The 11,698-nt window shown below is 57.9% G+C and overlaps 1 protein-coding gene across 2 annotated transcripts; it reads left to right on the forward strand.

The window, feature by feature from the left end:
* Positions 1-431: 431 nt before the first annotated feature.
* On the forward strand, positions 432-9,385 carry SLC47A1 (solute carrier family 47 member 1). Of its 2 annotated transcripts, XM_019545732.1 has the most exons (16): positions 435-697; positions 1,183-1,251; positions 1,643-1,791; positions 2,352-2,394; positions 2,858-2,902; positions 3,414-3,511; positions 3,839-3,936; positions 4,315-4,428; positions 4,689-4,756; positions 4,998-5,106; positions 5,349-5,424; positions 5,700-5,769; positions 6,748-6,880; positions 7,634-7,728; positions 8,251-8,329; positions 8,612-9,385. In XM_019545732.1, exons 1-16 carry the CDS (start codon positions 509-511, stop codon positions 8,854-8,856), a joined length of 1,680 nt encoding a protein of 559 aa, XP_019401277.1. In that variant the 5' UTR covers positions 435-508; the 3' UTR covers positions 8,857-9,385. The 2 variants fall into 2 exon arrangements, with proteins under 2 accessions (XP_019401278.1, XP_019401277.1); XM_019545733.1 differs by lacking the exon at positions 2,858-2,902 and having other exon boundaries at positions 432-697.
* The last annotated feature ends 2,313 nt before the right edge of the window (positions 9,386-11,698 follow it).

The raw sequence follows: 11,698 nt of genomic DNA on the forward strand, positions 1-11,698 counted from the left end.
GGGGCGGAGAAAGGCTTTGTCCTGTTCAGTTTAACCCGCTTCAAACAGGAAAGGGGGCGAGGAAGGGGTCAGGCCTTCCTTTGCCTGATTGTTAAGACCCCGGGAGAGCCAGACCCTGCCCCAGGACCCCGGTACGTTTGCACAAGGTCCCGCCCCGCAATACAAGCCGAAAGCCGGCTCAGAGCTGGGGCCTGCCTGAAACTGCATCTTTGATGCTTTATTTTTCTGAAATGTTGTGTTCGAGGCCAAATCGGTCCCAAAGTCTTTCGACCGGGCAGAGCTCCATCCTTCCGGCCTGTGTGGCGCTGCCACCAGCGAGTATCCGACCTCCCAGTTGCTTCAGATAGTCCCAAATCCACGGCAGGCATCTCTCCCCGGGGTTCGAACGCCCCCCGGTCTTGCTTACCCCTAGCCAAAAGGCCGGAGGAGCAAGCGAGAGGGAAAGCCGGAGAGCCATCCCCCCTCACCGTAAACCGCTTGAACCCAAAACCTGACCCCGGCGCTCGTGATGCGTCGGTCTCCCTCCTGGCCGTGCCGGCCTTGCTCCGGCACGGTTATCCCTCCCCCTTCACGTTTCCTTCCGTTTCCCTCCCAGTTCCTCGCCCAGCTCCTGATCTTTCTGATCGGCGTGGTCAGCTCCATCTTCTGCGGCCATCTGGGGAAAGCCGAGCTGGATGCCGTGACGCTCGCCGTGTCCGTACGTATCGTTCTGTTGCTTTCAATGCCGGAGTTGTAACTTGGATCACGTCGGCTACAACGCCAACCGCGTGCGTCGTCTCCAGGGGATAACGCCTCACTGCAGGTGCTGCTGCTGGATGTTACCCCTGCAGCTGCAGCCGCTGGTGACGGGGAGGGCAGAAGGGTGGTGGTGGGGAGCCAGGTTATGCATTTACCCCAGCGTCTGTCCCTCCGACTTCGAGTCACGCCACCGCGTCCTTGACAGAGCCCTTGAACAGCGGGTGGGTGCAGGGTCCTCTCGAAGCCTTTGCTACTTTAGACGATGGGAACTTTGAAGTGGGAGAGGTGGGGGATGCTATATAAAGTGGCCTTAAGGGACATTCCCTTGGGGGGGAGGAAAGAAAGACCAGCTCGGCCGTGTCACCCAGTGGCCACACACCCCGCTGCAGATGGCTGGCTTTCGTCTCCTGGAGTTACTTCCCTCCCTCGCTGTTTCTTTTCCAGGTCATCAATGTCACCGGCATCTCCATCGGCTCCGGCTTAGCCTCAGCATGCGACACCCTCATGTCGCAGGTAGGTAACAGTCCTGCGGCTCCCCTTCTTTCTCCTGCCCTCGGGTCTCAAGCCTGGGAAGCTCCGCCTTGGGGTAAGAAGGCTGAGAACTGAATCCATCAGCATCTCACTCTCCTATCTGGATGCAAACCTTGGCTTGGAAAGGCAGCAGGACCTTGCCCTCTGAGCACCTTTGCCCCCGCTCATCTCCACCACTGCCTGCACCTGGGGAGGGGGAAGAAAAGCTGACTGGCCATATCGCACCCAGGGGAGGGGGTGCTAGAAAGTCACGCGCTGCCTCGACTCCAGTCACTTCGCCCTCTTTAATTGCCTGCCATTGCTTCCCGCTGACCGGCGCGCAAGGCCGCTGCGTAAGGGCTGTTGGCAACTCGCGCCTCTGCTTCTCCCTCAGACATACGGCAGCAAGAACTTGAAGCAGGTGGGCACCATCCTGCAGCGCGGCATCCTCATCCTCTTGCTCTGCTGCTTCCCCTGCTGGGCTGTCTTCATCAACACCGAGAAGATCCTGCTCCTCTTCAGACAGGACCCGGAAGTCTCCAGGTCTGGCAGCAGATCCCATCTCGCGCCTGCTCTGGTCTGGTCCCTTCTAGCGCAGACAGCAGGGCATTCTCGGACTGAAGCGTCCCCACTAGGCCTGCGGGAGACCTGCGAGCCAAGAGCAGGCAGCCGGAGCAGCGTTAGGTGTTAAAGAGCCAGTCTTAACTCCCTAGCAGAAGCTAAGGACTGCCCAGGACTTCATGCCCCACCATCTGCCTTTGGCCCGTCTGGGTCCCGAGTCCTGGCTGAGTCAGGCTGGTGGACGGGTGAGGCGAGGGAGAGCGCGCTGTTTAGCATGCGCCATATGAAGAGGATGGTGATTGCTAGAGCTTTGCTCCAGCCCTGTACTGAGAGAGACCTCCACGGACTCTCCATTTCTGAGACTCTTGCCTACAACATCTATCCCCTCCACGTCCCCCTGGGCAGGGATTGAGGGTGCGGCTGAGAAATGGCCTTCATTTAAGGCCAAGTGGATTCCTGACAGCGTATGTGCTTGGTTTGGCTCTTCCATTACTGTATTATTCATTGGGTGGGAACCTATTGCTTTTTTTTTTTCCCCCCAGGTTAACTCAGGTTTACGTGATGATCTTCATCCCAGCTCTTCCTGTAAGTCGCCACTAAGGTTACTCTGCCTTTGTCTCGGGGTAACGTGAGGGTGCCATTGCTCTATATACAACGACATTTAATCTCGATGCAGCCTGCCAGAAGCTACAGGGCCCAACATGCAGCTGCCCTTCTAGCCCCTCTAACTTTCAGTGCGTGCTGGTATCTGGACAACATTCAGCGGTTTGCTTTTCATTCCTAACGTTACGGGCTCAGCCAGCGGTCACTAGCGAACAAAACAAGCCTCAGAGTAGCAAGCTCCTGTTGCTAATTTGTCCAGTGCAGGCAGGGAGCCTGAGGGCTGGGGGCAACTGGCTTTCTCTGACAGTAAAACTAGCTGGCTGCTGCACCTGGTTGCCTGTGGTTTCCCCAGGACTTTGCCTGGTTACAGCAAGAAGCATGCGTATGGGGAGACCCGCACGTGGTTAAGGCAGCTCTAACGAAATGTCATCCGACTGTTTTTCAGGCGGTGTTTATGTACCAGCTGCAGACAAGATATCTGCAAAGCCAGGTATTGTGGGATTATTTGGGCTGTGGATTTGAATTTCCTTGTTAAAGCAGGAGACCTCAGTTCATCCCCTCCCTGTGGAGGCTGGGGGGAGAAGCATTGCACAGCGAACACACCTTGCATCAGCTCCTGGGGGTATGGGGAGCACATTACCTTTCAGCCCACCCCCTCCCCTTCCGAGATGGGAACAGCTCTGGGTGCTCCAGGGGAGCTGGTCAGATCTCTCTGGCTGCCAAAATGAGGCGGCCCAGGGCACGGCCTGGGGAGGGTGATGGAAAACCCAGACACTCCCACCGCTGCCTACAGACGAAACATGCATTTTTGTGACATGCTGGACCTGGAGCTGAATGGAAACTGCTCCAGCAGTTACTCTCCTGCCCAGCCTTCTCCTCGAGGCTTGATTTCCCCTGAGGCTAGCCGTTGGCAGCAGTGCCCGGGCTCCTTCCTGCCCACGGGGTTGTGTCTGGCTGCGCTGCTGGGGGAGTGCCTCCTAAGGTCTTGTCTTTGTTTTCAGGCCATCATCTTGCCACAGGTGGTGGTGGGGGTTGCAGCCAATATCCTCAATGTGGGCATGAACGCCCTGCTGCTGTACGCAATGAAGCTGGGAGTGGTGTAAGTCTGAGCAGGCAGAGCTATGGGTAGCCACTCCATGAGGTTTAGCAGAGATCTGGGGGCTCATCAGACCCAGGGCCACGGCTGCTCTTGTCTTGCAGCGCTCCCTGACTTCATAGCTGTAGGTCTGCCCTCGGGTGCTGCCAGCCTTTGGAGGTGGGGAGGGTTGAACCCTCTGAGTGGAGAATGGAGTATCCATTTGGTGGGGTCTCAGGCAGCCTGGCTGGTGCAAAGGCTTTCGTGCTCCTAGTAGCCAGGGGCAGAGGAGACACCAGTGCAAGAGAGGAGGGGAAGTGCCACATGTGACCAACCTGTTTCTCCCTGCAGGGGCTCTGCCTGGGCCAACACAGTTTCTCAGTACACCCAGATGATTCTCCTCTTTTTGTACGTGCGGTGGAGGAAAATCCACACCCGGACCTGGGGAGGTAGAGTGTCTCCGTCCAGTTCCAACATTACTCAGCTGATCCTGTGGTGGGTAGATGCTCGGGCACTGGCTTCTGTAGGATCTAGCCCAGTAGCATGGACACAGTGGACATCCTCGAGTAGCAGCTCCTGTCTCCCTGAATGAGACAAATCCTAAGTACTTAGGATATGGGTGGTGCCTCGGCTCAAGCCTGACCTCGGATGCAAGCTCATTCTTGGCCATCTTATACCAGTGCATGCACTGATGACTGATGGGGCTGGGCTTTGGCCCCTGGGATGCTGCCTTGTGCCATGGTTTCTGTAGGTTGCACCCTGCTACAGCATCCTGGGGGTCAGGAGAGGCATCTGCTTCCTCCTGACTGATTGCTGCCTTGCTACAGGCTGGACCAGGGAGTGTCTGCTGGAGTGGGGCTTCTTCACGCGGTTGGCCGTGCCCAGCATGCTTATGATGTGCATTGAGTGGTGGACCTTCGAGATCGGGAGCTTCCTGGCAGGTGAGCTGGCAGAGTCCCGTGCAAATGCCCTTTCTCTTCCTTCTGTGCTCCCACGGTGGTCTCCTAGTGCTGGCGACCCTCACGCCTTGCTGAGCAGACCTGGATGGTGTCTCTGGCTTGCAATCCTCCCCTGGAGTCTGTGGGTGGGTCCTACAGGGCTCCCTGCTCCTGTCAAACCAAAGCCCCTTCTCCTCCCCCCTGCTAGGAATGAAGCTAATTGTAGTGATGGTTAAAAGCTGGCTGTGGCAATTCCCTTCTAGGTCTGATCAGCGTGGTGGAACTAGGGGCTCAGTCTGTCATCTATGAATTGTCCAGTGCCGCATATATGGTAAGGGCTCAGGCCTGCTTGCAAGGGGCGCTGGTGGCTGGAGTAGGAGCATGGAGAGCAGAAGAGGTTCCCAGGCAGCCTAACGATGCGGGCTGGGGTGTTCATGGTGCCAGACCACGCTCCATTTTCCTGCTAGGGCATAGCCAGACTGCAGTAGGGCGCTGCCTGCCCCTGCCTCTATGCTCAGGGATGAGCAGACCACTACTTGTGCCCTGTCCAACCTTCCCCTCTTCCTGCCTAGGTGCCCCTGGGCTTCAGCGTGGCTGCCAGTGTCCGTGTGGGCAATGCCTTAGGATCGGGGGATGCAGAGCAAGCGAGGACATCCTGTATCTCTGCGCTGCTGTGTACAGGTGGAAACAGTCCTCCAGCTCATGCCTGCTGGCCTGATCTATCCTGCAAGAACTTCCCTTCCCTAAATTCTTGGGTGGCTTAAGGCAAAAATGCCTGAAGGGCCCCATCAACAGTGGGGCTCTGTGTGGGGCATTGTCACCCCGGCAGGGATGGTCCCTTCAGCAGAGATCGTGATCCGAAGCAGCACAGGAGAGGAGCAGAACATGGCCCCCGTGTTAATCAAACTGCCTGGCTCTTTCAGGAGTGTTAGGTGTAGTGGTGGCTGCCTTGTTGGGGACCCTGAAGGACGTTGTGGGCTACATCTTCACCAATGACAAGTGAGTCATCCATGTCTGTTCAGGACAATTCGTTACCTCTTTCAAAGAGCTGTTCCACACGCATGGGGAATTTGTGCCCTTCAGTCGCAGTCTAGAAGAGACATTGCGGTGCCAGTAACTAGGAGCTGGCCCAAAGCTCATCGATTTCCCACAGACTTCACTGGGCCTGTGTGTGGCAACAAGCATCAGAACTAGAGTTCGTTCCTCCCTTGTAGTCAGGCCGCCCTGCTTCCCCCGCAACCCTAACTGACAGCCACGTGCCTTTGTCCCAACAGAGAGATTGTTACCTTGGTGTCTACGGTGATGCTGCTCTTTGCTCCCTTTCACTTGTTTGATGCAATGGCGGTGAGTATTTCTGTGCACCCAGCAACCTCCTCTGCGAGCTTGACCGTAGTCACTTTGCTTATTCAACTGTCTTGCTTCCTCTGACTCTTGCAATCTGCCAAAAGACAAGTTTAATACACTATGCAGTCATGCTGCGTCTGAAAGTAGCAGCCTGTGATATTCCGGAGCAATCTCAAACTCCACAGTGGTTGCAGCCACCACCAAGGCACCCCAGATCTCACCATTATGGGTTAATAATCTGTGGTCAAAATCACAGTCCAAAATTGAGTGGCTGATGTTGGGAATCAAGGGGCCCAAACACCCAGCCTGGTGTTCGGAGGAGCTGGCTGTCCTCCAACACCCACAGCACCTGGGTACAACCTTCTGCCTGCTACTCGGTTTAGACCTAGTGGGGTCCTGCCTCATGGGTGGGCAGGGGGGACAGACACTATCACAGCAGTAGCTGAATCTCTCGCACACATGCGCATGCTCATGTACAGCCACTGAGGACAGAATCACACAAGTTGTTATGAAGGGAGGAGAGTAGGGTTTTATGGCATGCTGGCAGCTCTGCAGTAACTGCCCAGGTGCTCACACTTACAAATGAAAGCCAGGCTGCATCCCATCCCCCATGAACGAGCCATAAGCAACCATCTGTAGCACTCGGAAGGGATAAAAGCAAGTACACAGGCAGCTGAAAGGGATGTGGGTGCACAAATCAGCTGCTCAACCTCTTGGTAACTGGGTGGCTTTAGCTTCTGAGCATCGATCATCTACTCTTCATACTGGAGTAGCAAGGACCCTTCTATCACATAACTCTCTTGGGAGGGAGACTGAACAGGACTTGAATCGAAGCTGGCTTCACGGGCTAATGCAGCACCCTCAGCCCATCTTAAATCATCTCAAAGCTGCACGTTTCCCTGCAAGGGCTGCGTTGCTGCCTGCTAGGCTGCGGCAGGAGCTGCTGTGCTACACACTGACTGCTCTCTGTCCTCATAGGCGACCTGCGGTGGTGTGCTGAGGGGGACGGGGAAGCAGAAGTTCGGGGCCATCGCCAATGCCATCGGATATTACGCCATCGGGTTTCCGCTGGGAATCTCGCTGATGTTCGCCGCAAAGCTTGGGGTGCTGGGTATGTGTGCCATGAGCAGGCACAGTGCCGAACATCCTGACACCCATGGGCCGCTGCTCATGGCGGGTGAAATCCTGGCCGTGGTGAAGTCAGGGCAGCCGTTTGTTGGCTGTGGTGCAAGAACTGGCTGTTGCAGGTATACGCTGACCAAAGCCCTGTTTCGGCAAACCATGCACTTTGGCTTTGCTGGCTCCCAGAAGGCTCAACCCCAGGCTAGAGCATTTAGCTGAACTTGGGCTCAAATAAGCATCTGCTTTCAATAAGCGTATGGAGTAGATAGCAGTGTAACTCCAGCATAGGGATGGGGGCTTCAGTCCAGCGCCTCGGGGAACAGACAGCAAAGCAGATTTTGCCGTTGCCTTTATACATACAGCATGAACCACCTTAGAAAACCAGTTTTATGTTCATGTGGTTGCAGTGATCTGAATTCACTGCAGTTACTCTGGGTTGCACCTGGTAACCGAGCAGGACGTGGCATGGTGTCTGTCCTGTGACAAATGCAGTACAACTTGGGCCCGGGTATAGCTGCAAGCGGGGTCAGCCAAAGGGTTTTCAAGGTTGCCAATGGGAATCCATGTCTGCTGGATGACGAGATCCACGGCGGGGCTTGATCAGGACTTGTGCATCTTTAGTTTGGGAATGAAGTCCCAAGAAATGAAATAGCTGCAGTGACATCCAGACCCCAGGGAAGGCCAGCTGCAGGGACCTCCATCAGGGGCCTCCAGATAACACCCTGATTTCCCTTTGTTCCAGGCCTATGGGTGGGACTGATCGTCTGCATTGCTCTGCAGGCCATTTCCTTCTTCATCTATGTCCTGCGCATAGACTGGAAGAAGGCTGCAGAGGAGGTAAGACTCACAGCCCACTAGTCTCATCCAGAGGCTGTGGGCCGGCTCCTGAGCCCGTGCCACACTGCAGAGCCCTGAGGGCACGCAGCGTTGTGCAAGCACAATCTGTCTCCTCTTCTTCCCTGCTTGAAGAAGTGCGTTTTGCTGGGTGTGAGCATATGTAGCTCATGCCTTAAACCAAAGGAGTCAGCAGAAGGGCCCAGGTTCAGAGGCACTCGCGGGTTGTGATCCAGCTGAGGAGTGAAAAGCAGAGCTGGCAAAGCCAGGCCGTGGCCCACACCTGCAGGACTGATCCCTGCAGAGGGTGCCGCAGCTGAGTGCCTGTGCCCTGGGAAAGGAAGGATCTCATGCGCTCGGAGAGCAGAAGGCCGGATCTCTTCCCCCCCATCGGTGGAGCTGGGAGCGCGTTGTGTTCCCAGCTTAGCCGAACCCTCGCTGGCTGCAGTCTACTGCTCCATTTGGGATAGGTTTTGAGGGCGTGCCCTGGCGACAGGGAGAATCTGACCCTGTTCTCTGTTGCAGGCTCAAATCCGGGCAGGCCTCAAAGTGCAATCGGAGATCCCGGGCACCAGCAGCAATGTGGTTCATTTGTCTGGTTTTGGTATGTGGCTGGGGGCCGGAGTCCTACACGCGGTGCCCCTTGCTCTGGAAACGCTCCCGGGCAGGGTGTGGGGAGAGGAGGAGTGCTGCGTGGGAGCTGCTCTGGCTGGCCTGTGGCCTTCAGTGGCTGTGGGGCCCCAGGCGGACCTCAGGTAGCACTGAGCGCCCTGAGCTGGCCAGCAGAGCTGACCTGGGACCGCTATCCTTCGCCGCTGCAGCTGGCCGCACAGCTCGGCCTCCAGGGCCTGGCCCCACGTGTAACACTGACCCATCTGCTCCGCAGACTATTTCACAGCCGAGACAGAAGTGCCAGACACCGTAGTTCTGCCTGCTGCTATGTCCAGCAGCGAGAGCCTGCCCGAGCCCCAGCTCGCCCCTGGAGAGGAAGTGGCTGTGCTGCCCGCCCTGCCAGGAGGCAGCGTCTCGCTGGGGAAGGGCTTGCTCGTCCAGCGCGGGCTGGCACTAGCTGTTGCCATCACGGTCCTGCTGGCGGGGGTCCTCGTGCGGCTCCTGACGGGCAACGGCTAAGCATAGCCACCGTGGCCAGAGACGTGACGGCTGGGGCGGTGGAGTGCCGCAGGAAGGAGTGGCTGAGATGCTCCCCTATCCTGGCCCATCTCTTGGGTCTGTGGTCTGGTCATGCTGTCCATGCTAACGGGCTGGGCCTGTGCCGCCACTGAGCAATGCTGACCCAGGGGGCTTTCACCCCCTCTGTGGGAGCCTGCTGGGCCGTCGGCCTCAGCCGTTTCCTGGTCCTGAAGCGCTTGTTCGTGTCCTGTTCTGTTTGGTTTGCAGCTTGGGCTTTGTTGGCCCAGGCACCCCATGGGGGCAAAGGCCTGTTATCTTTCAGAGTTGGCTCTGGGATCCCCCTGTAGCTAGCCCTGGGCCAAGACAGTTGGGAAGTTGTTTCGTGGCTCACGCGGCCCTGGCTAGGGTGCACGGACCCTGGCGCTGGTTCGGCCAGCTCTGCCCACAGTGGCGTTCACTCTTGCACTACTGTCAGCTGCTCTTTTGGTGCCGCAGAGGTTTCCAATAAACATTCAGGTTGTTTAATCTCTTGCGAGGGTCGTAGCTGTCTTATCCGAAAGCTCCCACTTTGTACCCCTCGATCGTGCTTGACAGCAGAAGGAAATCAGGAGTGGGGTGGGAAAGGACCTCCAGAGATCCTCTAGTTCATCCCTTGCCTGAGGCAGGATCAGCCCTCTCCCAACCAAAATCCATGCTGCTTTCTAAGGCGAGGGTCTGAGAGTCGTGCAGCTGGCGTCGCTCACTCCCACAGGCTTCCCTCTGCTGCCAACTCACTCTTCTGTGAGTGGGCACACGCACGTCGACGACTGACACTGAAAGCAACCCAACTTTCCAAATACGCTGGCTCCATCCTGCCCCAGCGAACCGCTGTCCTCCGATAGAAGTGTCCTCGCCTGCTCCGCCTGGAGCAATGCCCGCTCACCAGCCATCTGTCCTGAAGCAGCCCATGCCCATGGCTGACTTCCCAAAGGATGGAAGTCACGTGTAGCTGTCACTCAGGCGTGCGTCTGGCCTGTGACAGTGCAGTTCTCCTGCTGCGTTTGAATGGCACTGACTGCTGCCCAGGAAATGCAAAAACGGTGAGTAGATGACCCCCCCCGAAGCTACCTGTCCCCTCAGCTCAACTCCCCCCAGCTGGGCTGCCCTGAAAAACGCTGCCACCAAGTAGCAGGGGTGGAGATGGAGGGGATCCTGCTGCTCTACTGTGTCCTGCTCAGACAGGGTTAGACGGGGTGAAAAGCCCTGCTTTCATCTGCCCAACAGTTTGCATTAATCGGCTCAATCTCACACGCACAGGACTCCTGTGTTGGACCTTGCAGCAGCACTTTGCTCTTTCGCCACAGCACCAGGGTCCCAGGGCACGTGGAGTTGGCCTGCCGTGACCTGGCCAGGGTTTCTGCATGGAGACGCTTCCAGCGTAACCAAAGGCGAGGTTGAGCGTACAAGGAAATGGGTGCGATCCTAAGGAATATAACCCCGATTATAGCACCGGCACCGTCTCTCCTGGGCAACAAGGCACATTTCCCCTCTGGGATGTTACAGACGGGTTCGGCATGGCCCCGAGCACTGGCTTGGGATGAGAGGTGTTCTGTGGCAGCTTCTCCCCGTGGGCTGAATTCATGGGGAGGATGGTCCCCTGCTGTGCTCGGCTGAGGATAGCGCCCCGGATCGGTTCCTCCGCCGCGGGGGCCCTGGCACCACCGACACTTAGCTGCTACCTACTGAAAGGGGCTGGGGGAGATGCCTGACTTAACCTCCTTGGTTTTTAGTGTAAGCAGTTGTCGGGCTGACGAGGGGTAGCAGGGCGAAACGTAACGGCAACCATCAGGCTAGAAGAGGGCAAGACTCCTAGCCTGAGCTCTACGCAGCCACAGTCGACTGAAAGCAGCCAGCAGATGCAGAGCCTCTTCCGACAGGGCACTCGGAGGGGAGGAGGGTGGAGGTGGGCGAACGCAGTCCATCCGTAAGCCCCAAAATGTGCCAGAACAGGAGCGAGTGCAGAACTGGCCCCACCGGCGGCAGAAAGCGAGGCAGGACAAGGGCGCGACGGCTCAGCTGGGAGGAATCCAGCTGCCCGTGCGCCCGGGCAAAGGCAACGGGAGAGGGTGCAGGGCTGCAAATGCCTCTGGCCCATTCACACCTCCCTGTTTCTCATTAACCGAGCTAGGCCAAAGGGAAGGCCCTGCTGCTAGCAGGCCGGTCAAGCTGGGCCAGAGCAGGGCGTTACGGAGAAGGGTGAAGCCGGGATGGCACGGGCCTGTGGACTGCAAGAGCGGCTAAGGTGCATTGCCCCTGGCAAGTCATAGTGTGGGCAGGACTCGCCCTTTAATCCCAACACTGAAGGCCTGTCTACGCCACCGAAACCAGACCTGGAGCTCTCCCGGCCCTGCCACCAACCTCCTGCGTGGCCACGGGCAAGTCCCTTTACAGCCCGCCCCTACGCTGCAGATAGGAACTGCGCCAAGGCCAGGCCGGGCTCTCGCCATGTTTGCACCGCACCCCGACGGCAGCTCGGACAGGGCAGGCAGCGGGGGAGGCGCATCTCGTTTCCCTCCGTCAGCCAGGCGTCCCCGTGCAGGTGCGGGGCCTGCCGCCTGCGAGCCGGGTTTGGCCAGGTCCCTGCTCGTGCCCCTTACTGAGCGGCGCGGCGGCACAGCGCGCCTGGCTCCTAAGTGCGGGGTCCCCGTTTTGGCACTGACCTGGGACAAGGAGGAGAGCGTCGCCCTCTGATCCCCTCTGCTGCCGCTTGCAGTGCCTCGTGTTTCCAGGCTGTGCAGACCAGGCCCCGCTGCACGCAGCCCCCAACACGCCACGTGCCGGCACGCGTCCGCAGGACTCCTCC

This window comes from Crocodylus porosus, unplaced genomic scaffold, assembly GCF_001723895.1.
Source record: "Crocodylus porosus isolate Cpor-Errol unplaced genomic scaffold, CroPor_comp1, whole genome shotgun sequence".
NCBI lineage: Eukaryota > Metazoa > Chordata > Crocodylia > Crocodylidae > Crocodylus > Crocodylus porosus.